At 38.7% G+C, this 22996-nt stretch overlaps 1 protein-coding gene across 5 annotated transcripts in view; it reads right to left on the bottom strand.

The window, feature by feature from the left end:
* Nucleotides 1–22996, bottom strand: part of LOC132690122 (uncharacterized) — a 57845-nt gene that overhangs the window by 9780 nt on the left and 25069 nt on the right. For 3 of the 5 annotated variants that reach the window (XR_013552537.1, XR_009615265.2, XR_013552539.1), the window contains one exon: nucleotides 10324–10438. Coding sequence is in view for 1 of the 5 variants with exons in the window: in XM_078439007.1 (XP_078295133.1) it covers nucleotides 9456–9668; nucleotides 9943–10064; nucleotides 10324–10438 (450 nt within the window). In the remaining 4 variants the exon portion in view is untranslated. Of the gene's footprint in view, nucleotides 1–8812; nucleotides 10065–10323; nucleotides 10439–22996 lie in introns of those variants that run through there. The other 2 variants (XM_078439007.1, XR_013552538.1) reach the window with 2 other exon arrangements.

The following is a 22996-nucleotide window of genomic DNA, read 5'->3' as shown; positions in this document are numbered from 1 at the left end:
AATGGTCTATCCTCATCATTTGTTTGCCAGCTCACTTCCCTGACAAGCAATGATGGTCTCAACCAAACACTGTAGAGACTCCTAAACTCCCCTCAGCTTGCAAAACCAAAAACTGAATTCAGAGTATGTGAAAGAGAGATGTTGTAAACATGCTTATAAACAAGATCTGGAAATTACTAAGTATGCTATTTTTCAACATATATGTGCTAAGCATCATGAAGGCCAGGATACCTCCATCTTCTGTCATTAACAATATGAATTGGTTATCTCCAAGGGAAGTATTCAATTTGAATCACATTTTCAGGAAACATCTCGAAAGACTGGAAGGTAAGAGCTTATATGCCAGTAGTCACATTTTGAGATTGTCTGCATTGTGTTAGTGGGTCCTAGATAGATGAGAAAGTCCAACAGAAAAAGAGGACAAAACTGAATGGTCAGCATTTCATTTTGTTGCATTATTTTAAAGTTAGTGGTTATACAAAACCAAGAGCACACTGTATACACAGTATGTTAGCCAACTTGACAACAAATTATATTAAAAATAAATAAATAAATAAAGTTAGTGGTTATAGATTCAGTCATTCAAATTTAGTATAACAGAGGTTTACAAAGGAATTGTAATTTAAATACAATGCATTATGTGACATATGTAAGTAAATTGCACTTTGAAAAGAGAAAAGGTGTTTTTTAAAATGTACTCAGAGGTGGAGTATGTTTTTCATTGTATATGATATTGCTATAAATCATATCTGCTGATATTAGCCTTGATCACTTGGTTAAGATGGTTTCTTCAGTGTTTTTCTACTAGAAAATCACTATTTTCTCCTTTCCGTATTCTATTCTCTGGGACATGGTAAGTCCTCTCCATACTTAAGAGAAAGGAAATGAATTTCCCACCTCCTAGAAGGCACATATGTACACATGCTATTTGAATTTTTTTTAACTTTTATTTTTTGGGGGGAGACACAGAGAGACAGAGCATGAGCAGGGGAGGGGGCAGAGAGAGAGGGAGACACAGAATCTGAAGCAGGCTCCAGGCTCTGAGCTGTCAGCACAGAGACCGACATGGGGCTCGAACCCATGAACTGTGAGATCATGACCTGAGCTGAAGTTGGACGCTTAACTGACTGAGCCACCAGGCTCCCTTGCAATTCTTCTGTAAGGAAGATTTGTCCCTTCTCCTCATTTACTTAATATTTTGTTTTTATTGGCACAGAATGATGGATATTTATTTTATTCTTTGAGTTATAATTTAATATTATGTATTTGTTAGGAAAATTGTCCCGTATTTCAATTGTTTCAGTTGCTACACATTTTGCTTGGAAAATTGTTCCAGCCATGGCTATTGGGAGTTTTTTCATATTGATCCATGTGTCTTTTTAATATACATGGGATCATCTTGTGTTTTAACTGCCCTTGCCCTGTATATAGCCCTTTTCCAAAAGAATTCTGATTTCTTTTATTAGATAATGGTGTTTAGAAATCAAGATCTGGGCACTAGGTGTGCTCATTGTTATCAGGGTGTCAATGCCTCTAGGTCTGCTTAGGAGACAGAGCCAGTAAACAAACAAACAAACTAATTTAATAAATAATACAAACACATATTTATATATGCATATTTATTTATACATACATACATATGCTAATCTTTGTATATAAGCATATCTATTTGTGCATCTGGGCATCTGAATATATATTAAAATAAAATGAATTCATACTGCACTCATATATCTCTGACCACAGATATAATGTGCTCTTTCTCCCCTTTGCTTATGCAGGGGTATTGGATGAGTTCATGGGTGGTAGTGAGAGGCCCTGATAGGACATAGGAACAAGCAATTGATCCTTGACCCATTTGGCACCTTCTCCTGATGCAAAATCCTGGGCATGTGGCTAAAATCAGGGTGGGGTGCCCAAGTGGCTCAGTCGGTTAAGTGTCTGACTTCAGCCTAGGTCATGATCTCACTGTTCCTGAGTTCAAGCCCTGTGTTGGGCTCTGTGCTGACAGCTTAGAGCCTGGAGCCTGTTTCACATTTTGTGTCTCCTCCTCTCTCTCCCCCTCCCCCACTCACGCTGTGTCTCTCTCTCTCTCTCAAAAGTAAACATTAAAATAAATAAATAAATAAATAAATAAATAAATAAATAAATAAATAAATATCAGGGCTCATGGCCTGAAAAAGATTGAATGTTATATATTAGAGGCATGGCAATAGGCCCCTGATTGGCAAGTAAGGTCCAGCCAACTGTCTGCCTGAACTCGGGAATTTGCAGAGAATGGAGAGAGAGTGGTCATTGTAACTTGAGGATGTAGGGACATGGCTATGTACAAGAAAATTCATGGCCGACTTTGAAGGACATTGGGGGAAAGTGACTATAGGGACTAATCTCTGAGCAATTTTGTGACATCTTACAGAGTTCTTTCATATTGCAGGACCTTTCCAGGGCCAAAGAAGTAGTCACAAGAAAATATTGGTTTCCTTTTAGGAAATGAGGATGATTTCAGTACATTGTTAATTTGCATTATCATAACATTAAAACCATGATTAATACTACCCTGGTGAATCTTGTTGTTCCTTTTTAATCTATATGAAACTAGGATAGTTGTGATGTGCCATTGATAGCATTTTTTGCTTTTACATTAACAATATGACTGAAATTAATACTGCAATTAGGAATGAAGAAATAGTTCAAAACTAGGATAATAAATTCATATTTTTATGAGTATGGTGAGGCTTGAAAGAGGTAGATCCTTGGGGTGCCTGGGTGGCTCAGTTAGTTGAGCGTCCAATTTTGGCTCAGGTCATGATCTCCTGGTTGGTGGGTTTGAGTCCCACACTGGGCTTTGCGCTGACAGTGTGGAGCCTGCTTCAGATTCCCTGTCTCCCTCTCTCTCTCTGCTCTTCCCCCAATCACACTCTCTCTTGAAAATAAATAAACATCAAAAAGAGGGGTAGATAATTATTTATTAAAGTAGTGTTCATTATTGCTAGTGTGAGTAATAATAACTACTAACCATGAAGTATACAATACAAGTCCAATTGATTGAGTGCTTACTTGGTATCAGGTAATACTTCAAGTACATTTCATGTTTTTAACATTTAATCTTAGCAGTGGTCCTGTATGAAAAGTTCTGTAATTATTTACATTTAACAGTTGAGGATTCTAAGGAGTGAGTTGTTGAATGAGCTGTCCTGAGGTCCTACAGCCAGAAATTAATGCAATTTGGATTTTAACCCAAGTACCTTGAGTCCAGGTACTATTAAGTTAAAATTTGTCTCTCATGATGATTAAAGGAATACTTACCACAAACCACTAATATTATTTATCCACATTCTGTAATATTATCATGTTATATCAGTAAAGACAGAAGAACTGTATGAAAGTCTTTTCCTAAATCCTTCATTGGTATCCAGGCTCCTACCTGGCTCCCAACTTCCTGGTGGTCTCTGTATCCTCCTGGCTATCATGGCCATGCCTGGGCAAGTCTACTCTTGTACACTATTATACCACTGGATTGTTTACTTAGAAGTTGGTGAGTCTGTAAAGAATGCAGAGTCCTTGCCTATGGTATTTCACCATTTGGTTGTAAGGGGTAAGAATTCTCTCTGCTGTGGTGGTTGAGTGGGGGATAGGGCATGTGGGTGGCATGGGGCTACACATTTTGTCTTTCTGAGACTTGGCTGGAGACACATGAATACATAACCATGAGAGGGCCCATGTATACTCTTTTCCAACCTCTCAATCAAGATGGTTTTATTCTAGGGCCTCACCATTTCAGTAGGAAAATGCAACTCTATGAAATCACATTACCAGGTTCACCCTACCAGCTCCTCTCCATATACATCTCCCTACGAGAACAGAGGATTCTCCATCCTGCTGTGAGAGAATGTGCAGTATGTGGGGGTCAGACAGGTCCTGGTCAAATAGCAACACTGCAGCCTCCCATCCCACACATATTCCTGAGTCTGCATCATTTTTCCTCTTTCCTCCACAGATGCTCAAGTCTCCTGAGGAGAAATTTCAATATACCTACACATCTGATGAGAAAAAGTACCATGGTGAAAAAATACATTCATGAGTGAGTATTTTCTAGCAAAAAATTACTCCATTTAGAATGAGCTCATATACCCCAGCACTTTGTTTTCTCTGACCGCCAACATGAACCCTCAATTTTGGCCAACAGACCAGAAACACAGTCATTGTCTCTCCTTAATAATTTAGGACATTGTGCTCCCAGGACTGCCCATCCAGGGCTGATCTGCTTCCTTGCCCAGGGTATCCTGAAGCCCCAGGGCTGGATTCACTCAAACTACAGAGGGAACACAGTGTGCTGACACTCCAAGTTTGACTTCTTTCTTCATGAGCAGCTTTGAGTAACAATAAATTAAAACTGAATAGATGTAGCATGCAATATGGGAGTGTACAACTAGGAGCAGAAAGAAAGCACCTTGGTGTCTACAAGGCAGAAGCTAATTCTACCATGAGTGATCCACCAAATGTTCTTTCAGCCCAGGAACTATTGCTTTCTCTCTCCTGCTGTACCTGCTCCGTCTCCCTCTTCTTCTTCTTCTTTTTTTTTTTTTTTTTTTTTGTTCTCCTTCTATCTTCATTGCCTTTACTTATTCCTTGTTTTCTTTCTGTTTTTGCCCATTCTTTATATTTGGTGTACCTCTTTGTCTTCTCTTTTCCCTATCATCACTACCTGCACCAAGCCTTTTTCTTTACTCGCAAAATTTGACCCCCTGATGGACAAAGACGGACCCAGAGTTGTTAATAGATGGGCTGGCTTGGTGTGTTGAAACAAGGTGAAAATGGATGGCTACCATATGATATGCTAACACAAGGGTGACTTTCAAACAAAGAGATGAGGGAAAAGTTCTCCCAATTCAGAGAGGACAAGGAAGTGCTCCTGGTCATATTGTTTCTGTGGAAAGAGAAGTGACCTGAAGTTAAAAAATACCTGCATTAGTTTTCTAGGACTACCATAGTGAAGTACCACAGACTGGGTGGTTTAAACAACATAAATTTATTTTCTCACAACTATGGAGGCTAGAAGATCAAGACCAAGCTGTGAGTAGTGTTGGTTTCTTTTGGGGCTTGTCTCCCTGGCTTGTGCATGGCTGTCTTTTCCTGTGTCTTCACATGGTCCTTCCTCTGTGTGTGTCTTTGTCCTAATCTCTTTTTATAAGGATGCCAGTCATATTGGATTAGTGACCCAATGACCCCTAGTGACTTCCTTTTATTTAATTATGCCTTTAATGACCCTCTCTCTAACTACAGTAACATTCTGAGGTACTGGGGGTTAGGACATCAACATATAAATTTTGGGAGCACAATTCAGTCTATAATAATAAATGGACACATGGGCAGTGGCAAATGAATGTTCCAGTCCATTTCCATCAGCAGCTAATTGCAGATGGTGTCACATGGAGGGGAGGCTCCACCTAGCCAACTCATGGAATCACAAGAAGTAATAAAATGATGGCTACCGATGTAATCAAATTTATAATGGAAATGGACACACAATGCAACTTGCACATTTCAATCACACAGTCTAAAGAATTTTTGTGAATAAATACACTAGGTAACAATATCTTAATCAAGAGACAGAAAAACAGCATAAATACTCCAAGTCTCTCATACATGTTTGGAGCTAATCATTCCCTTAGGCCAAACATTGACCTATTTTCTATAAATGTAATTTTGGATGTTCTAGAATTTAACATAAATAGACTAGTTCAGTGCAATCTCTTTTATAAATGGTTTCTTCCTCTCAGGACAATGCTTATAAAATGCATCCACGTTATCATCTATACTGGTAGTTCGTTCCTTTTCTTGGTGGTTACTATTACATTGTATGAATAAACCAAAATTTGTTTATTCATTCAATTACTGATGACAAATGTTTATTTCCCAGGATTTTTGCCATTAGAATAAAGCTATTATATACATTCATTACAAGTCTCCTTATTTTTAAAGAAGTTCTCTGTTTTCATTATTTGTATAAATAATATGTTTGTAATCTGTTGATCCTATGATAATTGTATCATTAACTTCATAAGAAAATGTTGAATGTTTTCCAAGTTGGTTGTAATATTTTATAATCCCAAGAACAAACTGGAAGAATTCCAGTTACTTCAAATCCCTGTCAACACTTGGTATTGTCATTCTTTTAAATTTTAGCCATTGTAGTGAATATGAAGTTGTATCTTATAGAGGCTTTATTTGTGTTTTTCCAATAATATTTTTAGGGACTATTGGCCATTCATGTATCATGTTGTTTTTAATATTTTTTTAATGTTTATTAGTTTTTGAGAGAGAAAGAGAGAGAGAGCATGCTTACGGGCAGGAGAGAGTCAAAAAGAGGGAGACAGAGAATCCAAAGCAGGCTCTGTGCAGTGAGCACAGAGCCTGATGCAGGGCTCAAACCCACCAACTGTGAGATCATGACCTGAGCCAAAATCAAGAGTTGGCCACTTAACTGACTGAGCATCCCATGTATCATGCTTTATGAAGTGTCTATTCAGACATTTTGCTCATTTTTATTGTTATTTTTCCTTTTGAGTAGCAAGAGGTTTTTTTTCTTTTAATATATTCTGGATATAGCATGTTTGTCAGATATATGTGTTTTGCATTTAACTCCCCTCTCTGGGGCTCATTCTCTTATTTTTGGAATTGCAGCTTTTGAAGAATGAAAGTTTTAAATTTTAATGAGGCACAATATATCAGTTTGTCTTTTATACTTTCTGGTTTTTGTGCCCTATGTAAGAAACTATTCCCTATGCAACTGATAAATTTCATTTCATTTAGTGTCTCAGCAGATAAAGCTTCCTAGGAAATATATGTCACCTACATATACACAAATATTTATAAACATTTTTGTGACTGTGTGTGTGTGTGTGTGTGTGTGTGTGTGCGCGCGCGTGTGTGTGTGGCCTGATAGGCACAGAAAACCTTCCTGTTCCCATTTGGTTCCCTATGTCTGTGCCATTTTTTCCACAGTCTTCTTTTTCTAGAATTCTCTTCTGATTCCAAGGTCACTGGTTGAACTCCAGGGTGAGCGAGATCGCAGACAACTGGTGTGTGGATTTGGCAGCCTCTTCTGTGCCTATTAACCATAACCATGGCTACTTACATTCTTGACCTTCTGCCAGGAGATCTATGTTTCTCTGAGAGTTTTAAATGGGAAGACCTGCTCACTGGAAGGTTGAAATTGGGGGTCGGGATCAATTAGGTTGGGATTGTAGATGTAGAAATATCAGGCGGTGTCTTTATTCCTGGCAATGCATGTAAGTTCACCGAGATTTCTGAGTCTGCACCATGTCCCCTAGGGCCTCCTTTCCCAGAATGGACCCAGGTGTGTTTGGGACCCTTTGGGGCCTTAGGGTAGAAACTGTGTGCATGTGAGTTTGAATGAGTGGATTTATGTTAAAAACTACACAAACCTGGTACTATATTGGTAAATTTACTTCACAGGGGTACATGCTGAAACTACTTTACATATACACTAGGTTCGAACAAATAATAAAATAAAAGTCAAGTTTCCTATTGTCAGAAAAAAAAAAGGTACAAATAATCAATAGGTGAGAGCTATAATGAGCCCTGTATTATTCTGTAGTTGGCATTAGTATGAAACTCAGGTTTATTTTTATATTGAGAGAAAGGGTCATAGTTATAACCATGTGGATATACTTAAATTCATATGCATACATATGTTTCCTAGTTCTGTCTACTGAGAAGGCCTGGAAGCAGTGACACCCCAGTAGCAATGAAGAACCCGTGTCCAGATACGATTTTCTAAATTCCATTGTTCAACTAAAAACCAATGGGACATGGCGAAGAGTATAAAAAGGAAAAACGGTGCCTTTCCAGTGGAGAAACTTGGCGGACCCCACCCTAACCAAGTGATCATTGTTAACACTATCAGTGGTGTAATATCAAGGCTAGGTACTTGTGATACAGTGCAATGAGAGTAAGTATTCTTCTTTGTGCTATTCTTGAAAATCGACAGCCCCAGTCTGATCATGAAAATACATCAGACACATCCAAATTGAGGGAGTCTCCAGAACACCAGTACACTGTAAAACTGCCAGGTCACTGAAAATGAAGTTCCATTAAGAAGTTGTCACAGACCAGGAGTGCCTGGGTGGCTCAGTCATTTAAAGCGTCCGACTCTTATTTCGGGTCGGGATGTGATCTCATGGTTCGTGAGTTTGAGCCCCCATCTGTCAGCGCAGAGCCTGCTTGGGATTCTGTCTCTCTCTCTCTCAAAAACAAATAAATAAACTTCAAGAAATTAAAAAAAAAAAAGTTGTCACAGACCAATTTCTGCAGTTTCATGGATTAGATTCTGGCACAAAAAAGAGGGAAAAGTGGTAGAAATCTGAATAAAGTGTCATTTAGTTAATAGTATTGTACTCATGTTAATGTCTTAGCTTTAACAAACATACCAGTGTTGCATAAGATGTTACCATTAGAGCAAACTAGGTAAAGAATATGTATGAATTCTTTGTACTATCTTGGTACCTTCCTCTGTAAATCCAAAATGATCCCAAAATTTAAAATAATTAACAAAATAAAATTAGATTAATAAAATACATAATTAAATTAAATAATAACACAGAGAAGACACTCTTTTTGGAAGGACTCTGGGAAATTTTTAAGTTCATAAATTATGTTCAAAGGGAAACTTCAACCAATTCCCCAAAACACTCTTCAGACCTAATTTTTATCATAAAGCTGTAAATCCTTTCCAATTCCAATCTATGTCTGTATCTTATATTTTTATAGTGTTTAGTTTATGGTACTTTGGTTTATTTGGGGGAAGATATTTTATTTTAGAGTAGTGGAATTTATCAACATTTTCCTTCATATATTTTGGAACTTTTGTGATTTGAAGTCCTAAAAGTATTGCCCTTTGTGTTCTTATAAAAGTTTAAAAGTCTTTTATTTTCAGAATTTTAATATGACAAGGAACAATGTTTATATTTGCAAGTGAGTCTTAATTCTGTGGGAACAAGGAATATCCTTTCTCCTGTGATTTATGGTTCTGCAAATCATCTGGGGAAGGTTAAGGGTGTGTCAGGTGGAGTGTGACCCTGGTCAGATTGGATCTGGATCTGTCCCTTTGTTTGGACCCAGGGCTCTTGCTTTGAGAGGATGAGGAAATGTCAGGAATTGTGGAATAAGAAGGATTAGAGTCTGGCATGAGGTTGCTGGATGAAGAAGAAATAAAAGATAATTGATGAACAGAGAAGATAAAGGGAATTTGTCATCAGGGTGGTTTATCAACTTGGGATTTGTTTTTGTAAGTTTTATTGATGCGTACACTACTTACAGAAAGTAAACAAAACTTGAGTGTACAATTTAGTGGAGGTGTACAAAACTAACTCAGTTCTGCTAACAGCAGCCAGACCAGGAGACAGAATATTAAACTCTATTATATGATTTCGGGCCTAGTGAACAGAGGTCACTGGAGCCGAGGTTTGGTACGGATAGTTCATCTGGATGCGGGTCCATTCACAGTACCCATTCATGGAGGGCACACACATGGAGAACAAGGAATGGTTTCCTTCCCATACCTTGTAGTTACAGTCTTTTTGTTTCCACACACACTCTCCAAAGTCAGGTTGAGGGCAGGAATGCCAGCAGTGGAGGCAGGGCTGAACCTAGGGGTGGAGGGAGATACAGAACTGCCCACTTCCTGTTCATACACTCCATCCTGGACCGACAAGGGCAACAAGGGTCTGTCAACAAGGAGAGGCTAAAGGGAGCAGTGAGGAGGGAAAGGACAGAAAGGAAACAGTGGGAAGAGGTCAGGGAATGGAAGGAAGGTGAAAGAGCAAGGGTCATCCGGAGGGAGACAGCAGGGAGGAAGATCTGGGAACAAGGACATGGGACAAGAGTAGTGCCTGGGCTGCAGAGAAAAATCACCATACTCACTTGACATTTGCATCCTGTTCTGTATGCTGCCTCAAAACCTAGCCTCTGCTCTCTGGTGAGCCGGTACCAGAAATAGACCAGATGGCATCTTGTGAAGCGCAATGTGCCCCCCCTCAGATAGCCTGCAGTGATGGGGGAGCATGGCCTGAGTCAGTATACCATGTATGCATATCCCCTGGGAAGTCAGACCAGAGGGTCTAGAACCCCTGAGGCTGGTACAGAGTCAGCCATGAATGAGAGTCCAGCATTGCCCCAGGAAGAGTCTGTCAGATCATGATAATGGGGCCCTTGGTCCTTGGTGGGGTTAGTTGCAGAAGTCAGGTGGTCCTTTTAGGAGGAGGTAGCAAGGTTGAGGGGCTGTATGTGGACAGGGATGCTCACCTGCGATAAGTAATAGTGATTGTTGAGTGGTCCTCAGCCTATAACTACAGTCTTTCCAACTGATGGGTGAGTAGATCTCGTGGATTGTTGGGATGCCTCTGGGAGCCTTGAGTACCTGCAATGGGAGGGAAAGAGTGACTAGGACCTTAGGTTTACATAGAAGTTGCTAGGCTCCAGAAACCATCCAAATCTCTCAGCAAGAGCAGATAGTCTTGCTTATTTTGAGGAAAGGATGTAAGAACAAAGGAGGTACTGAGTTTACCTTAATGACATTGACTCTGAAACCTTGTTTTGTCACGGTGTTGTTTCCTGGTCCTTGTATATCAGCTAATATGACTGGGGGGAGGAAGAAATGGGTCAGGGGCCCATAGCTTCATTGCTCTAGGATTCCCACATCCAAAGTCTCATGAAGGCATTGATCAGATCACCCACCTCTGAGCTCCCCCACCTCTGCATTTCTACACCCTATGGTGAGAGCTCCTTGGTGGAGACTTCTCTAAGGTGTCCCCTTAGACTCACCGACATCTGATGTACAGTAATATGTCTGAGGGTGCTGAATTTTACAATCACAAGCATTGCAAGGTGTTGACAGGGCCAGGAGCAAAGGAAAGATTACCAGGAATGAAGGAGCCATGATTGGGCCCTAGGGAACACAGGGCATAAATTACAGCATAAACTTCTAGCCCAGCTCCTCCATCCACCTCTAGACAGAAACTGGGATAACTTCGGATGACTGTTTATCTCCCTTAATGTTTAAGGGCCTGAGAAAGATTGGATCTAGCTCCTGGATGCATGAAGTCTATGTTCTATGTCTAAAATGCCTTACCTCTGTCAGTCTGAGCCAAGGTGTCCCGTGGCTTCTGCAGAACACCTAGCACCAGGAAGGATAAATAGCCCTCTGCATTTCCTTTTCGCCCTAGAGCATATCCACTGGGGAGGTACAATTTGATAAGTGGGTGTATTAGCTGGAATCATTTTTCTCTCATCTGCATTTCCTTTCATCCTTCAGGCATATCAACCAGGCAGGTACTGTGCGATTATTGCACGCACTGGCACTTGGAATCTCTCTGTATGGTTATTCAAAGAGCCACCAAATTGATCCATTCCTGGTCAGTATTTTGGGCTGAGCTGTGTCCCTCTAAAATTCCCATGTTGAAGTCATAACCCCCAGTCCCTCAGAATGTGACTGTATTTACAGATAGGGTCTTTAAAGAGGGAGTTAAGGTAAAATGAGGTCATTAGGGTGGACCCTAATCTGATATGACTGGTACTTTTATGACAGGACGTTAGGACACAGACACACATAGAAGGAATGCCATGTGAACATAAAAAAAGAAGGTGGCAATCTATAAATTAAGGACATACTCTCAGAATAAGACAACCTTGCTGAAACCTTGATCTTGGACTTCTAGGCTCCAGAACTGTGAGGAAATAAGTTTCTGTTGTTTAAGCCACTCAGTCTATGGTGCTTTCTTACGGCAGCCCTAGAAAACCAACAGACACCTTTGTTTTATTTTTAAATATATTTAGGACCATGGGGTGCTTGGGTGGCTCGGTTGGTTAAGCATTCGACTTTGGCTCAGGTCATGATCTCATGGTTTGTGGGTTCAAGCCCTCTGTTGGGCTCTGTGCTGACAGCTCAGAGCCTGGAGCCTGCTTCGGATTCTGTGTCTCCCTCTCTCTCTGCCCCTCCCCTGCTCACACTCTGTCTCTCTCTCTCTCTCTCTCTCTCAAAAATGAATAAACGTGTAAAAAAAAAAAAAAAAGAAATGTATTTAGGACCTTTATACAATTTAAATTTGCATTAGGATTTTAAGAAAACAAAGTCACCTGCAATACCAAATCTACCAAACAAAACTTATTCACTCATTCAATTTCAACTCCTTTCCCGCAGCTCTCTTCTCTGCTACTTGCCCTACACCCCCCACCATGATTCAATTTACTATGTTGTGGTTTATCCTCCTGTTGCTCCTTTAATGGAAATACCTATAGGCACAGACACAAGGGGTGCCTGGTGGGCTCAGTCAGTGAGGGTTCAGAGCACGTGAGGCTTGGTCTCTGGATTGTGAGTTCAAGCCCCACATTGGGTGTGGAGCCTACTTAAAATAAAAATTTAAAAGAAAAAGCACAGACATAAGCACATCCATTGTGGTGCACTAAATATAGCTTTGGTCATCTTGCCATTTTTATTTTAGGGCATACTTCATGATACTCCTCATTCTTTATACAGTTGTATAGTACTATGTGTTGATAGGCCCTAGATTATCCAACCATTTCCTAATAATTGGTTCTTTCAACAGTTTTCTGTGGGAATACATCTTGTTGGAGCACCTGGGTGGCTCAGTGGGTTGAGTGTTTGACTCATGATTTCAGCTTGGGTCATGAACCCAGGGTCGTGGGATCAAGCCCCGTGTTGGGCTCCACGCTGAGTGTGGAGCCTGCTTGGGATTCTCCCCCTCTGTCTCTCTCCCTGAGTTGCACTCTCTCTCTAAAATAAAGATCGGAAAAAAAATTAAAAAAAATACATGCATCTTTTCTTGTATTTAACAAGGGGTCTTTATTTTTTAAGCATATTTTTATATTTTTTATTTTAACCACTCAGTGCTCACCATGACAAGGGCTCTACTTATTCCCCATCTCCTATTTCACCTGGAATCCCTCCACCCCCCCCCTCTGGTAACCATCAGTTTGTTCCCTACCGTTCAGAGTCTGGTTCTTGGTTGTTTCTGTCTTTTTCCCTTTGCTCATTTGTTTAGTTTCTTAAATTCCACATATGAGTGAAATCATATGGTATTTGACTTTCTCTGACTTATTTCACTTAGTATTATAGTCTCTAGCTCCATCCATGTTGTTGCAAATGACAAGATTTCATTCTTTTTTACGGCTGAATAATATACATGCTACATCTTCTTTATCCATTAATCTATCAGTGAACACTTGGGCTGCTTCCATATCTTGGCTATTATGAATAATGCTGCTATAAACGTAGGGGTGCAGGTATCCCTTTGAATCAGTGGTTTTGTATTCTTTGGGTACCCAGTAGTGTGATGGCTCATTTGTAGGGTAGTTCTATTTTAAAATTTTTGATGAACTTTCATATTATCTTCCACGGTGGTTGCACCAGTTTGCACTCCCACCAATAGTGCAAGAAGGTTCCCCCTTCTCCACATCCTCAACAACACCTGTTTCTTGTGTTGTTGATTTTAGCATCCTGACAGGTGTGAGGTGATACCTCATTGGAGTTTTAATTTATGTTTCCCTGATGATAAGTGATGATGAGCACTTTTTCATGTGTCTGTTGGCCATATGTAGGTCTTCTTTGGAGAAATGTTTGTTCATGTCTTCTGCCTATATTTAATTGGGTTATTTGATTTTTGGGTGTTGAGTTTTAGAAGTTCTTTATATATTTTGGATACTAACCCTTTATCAGATATGCCATTTACAAATATCTTATTCCATTCCATAGGTTGCCTTTTGCTTTGCTGATTTGATGTAGTCCCAATAGTTTATTTTTTCTTTTGTTTCCCTTGCTTCAAAAGGCATATCTAGAAAGAAGGTCCTGTGGCCAATGCCAGAGAAATTAACTGCTGTGCTGTCTCTAAGATTTTTATGGTATCTGGTCTCACATTTAGGTTTTTCATCCATTTTGAATTGATTTTTGTGTATGGTGTAATAAAGTAGTCTAGTTTCATTCTTTTTTTGCGTTTTGCTGTCCAGTTTTCCCAACACTATTTGTTGAAGAGACTATCTTTTCCCCATTTGATATTCTTTCTTGCTTTGTCGAAGATTAATTGACCATATAATTGTGGGTTTATTTCTGGATTTTTCTATCCTGTTCTGTTGACTTATGTTCTATTTTTGTGCCAGTATCATCTGTTTTGATTACTACAGCTCTGTAGTATAACCTGAAGTCTGGAATTGTGATGCCTCCAGCTTTGCTCTTCCTTTTCAAGACAGCTTTGTCTATTCGGGGTCTTTTGCTGTTCCATACAAATTTCGGGATTGTTTGTTCCAGTTTTGTGAAAAATGCTGTTGGTTATTTGATAGGGATTGCATTAAATGTGTAGATTGCTTTGGGTAGTATAGACATAGATATATGTCTTTACAAGTGACTTCTAGAAATAGGGTTGGAGTAAGAGCCATTGGCATTGTTTTTCTGTGACTTGTCCATATCTTGTCCTATTTTTTCTACAGGGTTATTGACTGTTTCTCTATTTTTAGAAACTATATATTAAAAACATTAACTCTCCATGGTATAATTGTAATTATTTTTCTCATATAACATTTTACTAATCTTGAGTTAAAAAATATATAATCAGTTTAACAATATTTTGATTAACTGCACCTGGAATTTGAATCATAGTTAGCAAATGCTTCCACTCCTAACAAGTATTAGAAGATTTTACCATGATTCTTTCCATAACTTCACTTTTTATATTTAGATCTCTAACCAATTTGGGATTTCTTTTAGTATCAGTATGATTCATGAGCACAATTTTATTTTTGCCATATGGATATCCAATTAACCCAATACGTCTATTACAAAGCTCTCTTTTTCCATACTTAACTGAGATATCACCTTTAGCATAGACTAAATTTGCAGATGTATTTGAGACTATATAATGATTTTCTATTTAATTTGTCTATTTGTGCATTCCTTCATCAGTATCACATTAGATTTTAAAACATAATTGAATATGTCCTAGATATTTTAATATTTTTCTAGAGAGGAATTTCTCTTTTTCATTTTTGGCTTTTTCCAACTGCTGGTTGCCCCCAGTTTTGGTCTCATGGCGCCTTTCCATCTTCCAAGCCAGCGATGGCTAGTCAAGTGTTTCTCACATCACAGTGTATGACATTGACTCTTCTGCCGTCTTTTCTCACATTTAAAGGATCTTTGTGATTGCATTGGCTCCACTCTGATAAGCCATGATAATCTATTTTTTAAAACTTTTTAAATGTTTATTTATTCTTTAAGAGAAAGAGAGAATGAGAAAGAGAGAAAATGAGCAGGGGAGGGGCAGAGAGGGAGACAAAGAATCTGAAGCAGGCTCCAGGCTCTGAGCTGTCAGCACAGACTCCGACGCGGAGCTCGAACCCACAAACAGTGAGATCGTGGCCTGAGCCGAAGTCAGCCGCTTTAACCAAGTGAGCCACCCAGGTGCCCCCATGATAATCTATTTTTAAGTGACCTGATTACAAACTTGATTCCATTTGTAACATTAATATACATAATGTTATTTAATATGACAGTTATAGGTTCCAAGGATCAGTATCTGGTTATCTTTGGAGGGGCATTATTTTGACTACCATAGGGGTCTCTCAGTCTCTGTCTCTCTCTCTCTCTTACACACACACACGTATTTTTCCTATCCAGGGATATGGAGCTCCACCAGACACACCATCCTTTTTACATTTTGTGAGGCTCTTCATTGGAATTATCTCGAGGCAAACAGAGCTACATTGATGTATTTCAAGTTAATTGTTTTATTTTTCAATAAATTTTAAATAAATGGTTTTATTTTATTGCATAAAATATTCGCTGTTTTCTTTCAGTCTGGCTTTTTTTCCTTACAGTGTCTTCTGAATAATACACATATTTTCCTTTAATTAAGCAAAAGTTGTTTTCTAAACCTTTCATGTTTTTGTCATTGTTGTTATAATATAGGAATTCTTTGCCCATGCCAAGGTTGTAAAAATGTTTTGTTTTCCTCTAGAAGTTGTAGGCATAAACTTTTGCCCTTACATTTAAGATCCATTTCAAGTCAATGTTTGTGGGTGGTCTGGGGACAGAATAAAAGTTAATTATTTTCCATATAACATCAATTGTTCTGGCATAATTTCTTGAGAAGACTAATTTTCTCCATTATATTACCCTAGCCTCTTTGTTGAAAATCAACTCACCCTACATGTGTGAGTTTGTTTCTGGATATTTTCCTCTACTACCTATATAAGTATTCTCATGCTAATACCACATTTTGTTACTGTAGCTTTATGATATACTTGAAATTTTGTAATGTTATTCTTTTAGATGTATTCTTTTTTTTTTTTAAAACCCATCTTGGCTATTTCCATTGGATACAGAGCCTGCTGCATATACAATTTAGATACTGCTTGTCAAAAATGCCTGCTAGGCTTTTGACTAGAATTGATTTGAATCTAGAGATTATTTTAAGGAAAACTGATACCAATATTGAGCCTTTCAAACCATGAGCATTTTATCTCTATTTATTATACCATTTAAAATTTCTCTCTGCAGTTTTGTATTTAGTGTTATGAGTCTGGCACATATTTTGTTAAATTTGTTCTTAACTATTTCTTATTTTTATGCTGTTGAGTAGGTATTGATTTTTATTAAAAAAACTTTTTTTATGTTTATTTTTGAAGGAGAGACAGAGTGTGAGTGGGGGAGGGGCAGAGAGAGAGACACACACACACACAGAATCTGAAGCAGGCTCCAGGCTCCCAGCTGTCAGCACAGAGCCCGACGCGGGGCTCCGTCTCGTCAACTGCGAGATCATGACTGGAGCTGAAGTCAGACGCTCAAGCTCAACCGACTGAGCCACCCAGGCGCCCCAATTTTTAATTTCAATTTGTAATTGTTCCTGTCGTATACAAATGAGTACGAGTGAATTTTCTACATTGTTCTTGTCCCTGTGACTTAGTCAAGTTGACATATTGGTTACAGTAGCTTTTCTTTAGATTTCTTAAGAAATTTTACATACAAGATTTTGCCATCCATGAATAACAACTGTTTTTCCTATTATTTTCCAATCACTATGACTTTTATTCCTTTGAATTGCCTTATATACTGACTAGAACTTTTGTTACTTTTGTTACAATAAAGAATAGTAGGGTTGAATAATGGCGGGCATAAGAGCAGAAATCTTTACCGTGCTGCTTATCTTAAGGAGAAATCATTCAGTCTTTCACTATTAAGTATGATGTTGGTTGTAAAGTGTTATTATACGTTTTTTAATATGTTAACAAATATTCTCTCCTATTGCTATGTTTCTGAGAGATATTATCAAAAATAACTGTTGGGGTGCCTGGGTGGCTCAGTTGGTTAAGCATCTGACTCTTGGTTTTCGGCTCAGGTCATGATCTCATGGTTCATGAGTTTGAGCCCTGCATCAGGCACTGTGCTGGTGGGTTGGGGCCTGCTTGGGATTCTCTGTCTCCCTCCCTATCTGCCCCTCCTCTGCTTCCACTCTGTCTCTCTCTCAAAAAATTGAATTTTGCTAGATTTTTTTTTCTGCATCTACATACATAATTAAATGGATTCTCTTTAACCATTTATTTGCTTAATGTAGTAAACTGCATTATTTGGTTTTTGGAAAGAGAAATCAACTTTCAGTCACATTGCTGGATTTAATTTGCTAATATTTTCTTGTGGAATTTATGTGTATGTTCCTGAAGAATATCGATGTTAGAGGGTGTGTGTGTGTGTGTGTGTGTGTGTGTGTGTGTGTATGTATGTATTTTCTTGTGTTCAGTGTCATAATAATTTTTCACTGATAAAATAACCTAAGAAAAGACATTTCTCTTCTTTTTTCTTAGAGTTTGTGAATGAATGTATTATTTCTGCCTTAAAAGTTTGTTAGATTAAGTGGTGAAGCAAAGTTTATTTGGATGGTAAGAAAATTTCAGTGAACAAAGTCAATTTCCTTGACTGATGCAGTGGTAATTAAATTTCTAATTATTCTTGTGTGTATTTTGGAAATTTTTATCTTTCATGGAATTTGTCCAATTCACCTACACTTTCAAATTTATTAGCATAAAGTTCTTTATAATATTCCCTAATTTTATTTTTATGTGTGATATATCCGTAGTGATGTTCTTTTATCATTCCAGATAATGGTAATCTGCACATTTTCCCATTTTTCCTTGATTAATACACCCCTTGAGTTGTCAATTTGCCCTTTTCTTTTTTTTTTTTTAATTTTTTTTTTCAACTTTTTTTTTTTTTTTAATTTATTTTTGGGACAGAGAGAGACAGAGCATGAACGGGGGAGGGGCAGAGAGAGAGGGAGACACAGAATCGGAAACAGGCTCCAGGCTCCAAGCCATCAGCCCAGAGCCTGACGCGGGGCTCGAACTCACGGACCGCGAGATCGTGACCTGGCTGAAGTCGGACGCTTAACCGACTGCGCCACCCAGGCGCCCCTTGATTGCCCTTTTCAAAAGACAACCCTTTTTGGTTTAATCACTATTCTCTATTTTCCTATTGATTCCCATTCGTTTTCTGAAAGAAGGTAAGAAGAGACCCTATTTCTGATTTTCCATATCCTAGAAGCAGTACTCCTTCCTGCCTGGTCAGTGTATGTATAAGACCTGGCAGGGGCGCCTGGGTGGCTCAGTCGGTTGAGTGGCCGACTTCGGCTCAGGTCACGATCTCACGGTCTGTGGGTTCAAGCCCCGCATCGGGCTCTGTGCTGACCGCTCGGAGCCTGGAGCCTGTTTCAGATTCTGTGTCTCCCTCTCTCTCTGACCTTCCCCCATTCATGCTCTCTCTCTGTCTCAAAAATAAATAAACGTTAAAAAAAATTAAAAAAAAAAAAAAAAAAAAAAAGACCTGGCAGATGGGGATGGGGAGAAGGGCTTTCATAGTAACAGAGAGAGCAGTAGCATTAACAGGCATTTACTGAGCATTCACTATGTTACCTGCCAATGATTAATATTAATAAGGGAAGGCTATCTTTCTGCTTCTTCAGCTTTGTAGCATCATTCAGTTCTCATTATGGCAACGTGAGATTGTCCAGTATTTCAAGCATTACTGTTGACTCACCTAATAAGCCTTGGTCTTTGATTACCTCACAAGCAGAGCAAGTATTGCCCAACCAAAAAATATCATTGCTTGTTTCCATTTACCATGTATCTGGGATCAAAAACGAACAGGGACGTTGGCTAGGCAATACACACCAACTTGTCGCTGTGGAGTCTAATGTTTCACCCACTAGTTTGAGTACCAAAAAAACAGTCTTAGTCTCACCATGAAATTGCTATACGATAAGGAACTCTTTTGATTCAATTCTTTTCTAAAAAATTAAGAATGATGTGCTAAATGTTTTTTGGCTCTTACAGGGGAGAAGTCTGTTTTATAGCTATTATAGAGCGAAATTAAATTATAGTCAGTAAAACTGGTTTTGAACAGCTAAGTTCAACTTTGAGTTGGGACACTCAGAATTTAACCATTTTTCAATATTTCACCTAAAGAAGAACTACTGGTCTTGAGTCAAGGCAAAAATACTAATTAATACATTAAAAGGTGGAGAGTTTTATGATGTTTAAAATGAGTGACAAAGAAAGTTCGGTAGAATGATTAAAAGAAAACTATGCGGGAGAGATGAAGAAGGATGTTTTGAAATAATTTTTTTTGTTTTTAGTTTTACATTTGCTTCATTGACTATAAGAATAGTGTCCATACATCATTCTTTGATTCAGGTATTACTTATGGAGCACCTAATATAAGTCAATCCCTAAGGAAACAGGAGACAAGAACAGTCTGATTTTCCAAGTTAATAAAAAGGTGTGTTGGTGGAGGTAGGTGGCTGGGAAACGTATCATAATAGGGTGACAAGTGCATTAGGACATATAAGAGACACCTCATATGGTCTTGGGGGTAGGATAGAGCATGGGAGGAATTTATTATAAGCCTGAAATAGGGAAACATGCAAAAATAGTAAGAGAACAGGAGTTTTAATAGTTAATCACTACAAACACGTGAAATCAGCTCTACAACGGAAGATAAAATTACCTTGCTGGTGACAAGGGACTAGTCTCCCCATTGCTGCTTTATGTATTGAGAAGATAAAAAGAGTAAATGAAAAAAATTTAAGGTCTTGTTTTTTAATAAAAGCTTTTTCTTAAATTATGGAAGACATGAAAAGGACATCAAAGACATAGAAAGTGAAGATTTTGTGGGTCAAGATAACAGGGACACAGTGACCATAACAACCAAGAACAAGTTTAAATAATTCTTAAGAATAATTAACGTCCAAGGGCACCTGGGTGGCTCATTCAGCTGAGCAACTGACTCTTGATTTCTGCTCAGGTCATGATCTCAAAGTCATGGGATTGAGCCCCACATGAGGCTCTGGGCTGAGTGTGGAATCTGCCTGAGATTTTCTCTCTCTCTCTCTCTCTCTCTCTCTCTCTCTCTCTCTCTCTCTCCCTTGTTCCCTCTGCCCCTCTCCCCTGCTAATACTGTCTCCATGCTCTCTCACTGTCAAAAAAAAAAATAATAATGTCCAAAACTTAAATGAAAAGATGACAATGTGTCCTTTTTAAAGTCATAGGTCATCATTAAAAGGTCTCATTCAAGGATTATTCAGTTATTTAAGAGGACCCATCTGTGTCTGATTTTGTTCTTTACTACTTGATGGGAGCATTGATAATATCATTTAATATGTTCACTTTTAGATTTCTATCTCACCAGAAATCTACACTCCAAAGGTTTCAGTTTATGGTCCTAAAGAGCATTAGCCAGTTTTATATCTATTAACAAATTCATTTCACCATTCATCTGAATGACTCTTTACATTTCTGTTCCTTGAATTCTGCTTTGAAACAGGTATATCATCTGATTGATTGCTTCATTTCTTAACAAACTTAATTAACCTGTTGGCATATCCTTATCATATATTTATGTAAGTTGTGTTTTTAACTTTTTGAAATTATCCCTCAACAAAAGGCAGTACTCTATAAGTAAAGTCCAACAGGAAATACTGAGATTATTAGACGTGATTTAATAATAGACAACTCACAACCCCTCTGTTAGAGCAATCTGAAAGCCTAATTTGCTCTTGGCTTAAAAACTGGATCAAAAATCTAAAGTTCCCAGTGGGCTCCACCCCAAAGATGAGGACCTAGAAATTAAATGGCCTACCACTGGGGTGCCTGTGTGGCTCAATCAGTTAAGCGTCCTACTTCAGCTCAGGTCATGATCTCGCAGTTTGTGAGTTTGAGCCCTGCATTGGGCTCTGCGCTGACAGCTCAGAGCCTGGAGCCTGCTTTGGATTCTGTGTCTCCCTCTCTCTCTGCACCTCCCCTACTCGCACTGTCTCTCTCTCTCTCAAAAATAAATAAACATTAAAAAAAATTTTTTTAAATAAATAAATGGCCCACCATCACATCAAAATCAAATCTTATTGCTGATGAAAAGTTCATGATTTTGTCCTAGCACTCTTTGTATACGTATACACAAACAGATTTGAAATGATAATTACCATATCTCAGAGCAGAAAGGTATGAAATGATAAGGTGTTTTCATTTCCCACTTGGTACAACTGTATCATTTAAATATTTGAAAATGAGCATCTATTAGCTTTAATAACATATAAATTAAAACAACAAAAATATCCCATACTGAAAAATGGCAATTTCGTAGTATTTGTATTAATCATTCCTACTGTAATGCTTTGAAATCAACATGGGTAATTTGGAAAGGAGTATTCCACTTAAATTTTTTCTTCCATTGGTTGAATACTGAAAATCCTATAACAATACCACTGCCAGGAGTACCCTCCCCACCCCCTCCCGCACCCCCCCGGCACTGGCAACAATCATAATTCACTGAACCAATACTGTGTATCATGTATAGGAGACATCTGATATATACTATCTCATTTAATCCTCAGCACTCCTTTGGAATGGCTATCACTATGCTATTTTATTTTATTTTTTTAATTTTTTTTTTAAGTTTATTTATCTTTGAGACAGAGAGAGACAGAGCATGAACGGGGGAGGGTCAGAGAGAGAGGGAGACACAGAATCAGAAGCAGGCTCCAGGCTCTGAGCCATTAGCCCAGAGCCCGACACGGGGCTCGAACTCAAGGACCGCGAGATCGTGACCTGAGCCCAAGTCGGATGCTTAACCGACTGAGCCACCCAGGTGCCCCTATCACTATGCTATTTTAGAGATAAGTTAAAAAGAAGCTTAGAAAGGGTGAAGCATTTAGTCAAGTCGAACTGGAATGTGCACCTCCAGACTTCCTGAAGCCTCATCCACTATTCCACGCCACCTCTGCTCTATTCTGAGCCCATATTAAAATGCAAGAGCAGGAGCAACCTTCAGAACTGCCTGCCCAGAATACAAGGCCACAATCTGGTCACCTAAGACTTAGAAGGTGTCCACTGCATAATGGTGATGGGTGGGTGCCTCTGTTTGCACAGGTCCCTGGATCCCAGATCTGATTCCCTGTGGAAGTAATGAAGCCGGTGAGCATCATCATTCTTCAAAGAATTAGAAAACAAGAAGGAGCACAAAATCATTTCCAAGTCACCTGCTGCCAGTTAAATAAGATTTGAATGGATTTTCTAATGTTTCAAAGTACTTCCTTGCAGATGACTAAGACATTCATAAAACCAACTGTGAGAGTTCTATTCCCTGTAAGAGTAAACAGTTATGATAGAGGAGTAACTGCCTACACCCACAGAGCCTTTTAAGAGGAGACTGATAAGAGTTTATATATCTCAGACAGAGAGAAAGGGCCCCTTTGATCATTCTCCTGCAAATCCCCAAAAGCTGACAGAAAGCTGCTTTAGGTTGTGCCATATTTTCTTTTTAAAATGCATATGGAACAACTAGCTTAGAAGTAACACTTTCCTTTTGAAGATATTTTTTTCTTAAATTGGAAACAATTATGGGAGTTAGACTCTTCCTCTTTTTTAA

This window comes from Panthera onca, chromosome E2 (assembly GCF_046562875.1).
Source record: "Panthera onca isolate mPanOnc1 chromosome E2, mPanOnc1 haplotype 2, whole genome shotgun sequence".
Lineage (NCBI taxonomy): Eukaryota > Metazoa > Chordata > Mammalia > Carnivora > Felidae > Panthera > Panthera onca.
Note: the sequence above shows the minus strand (reverse complement) of the source record. Positions and strands in the feature narration are given on the sequence as shown.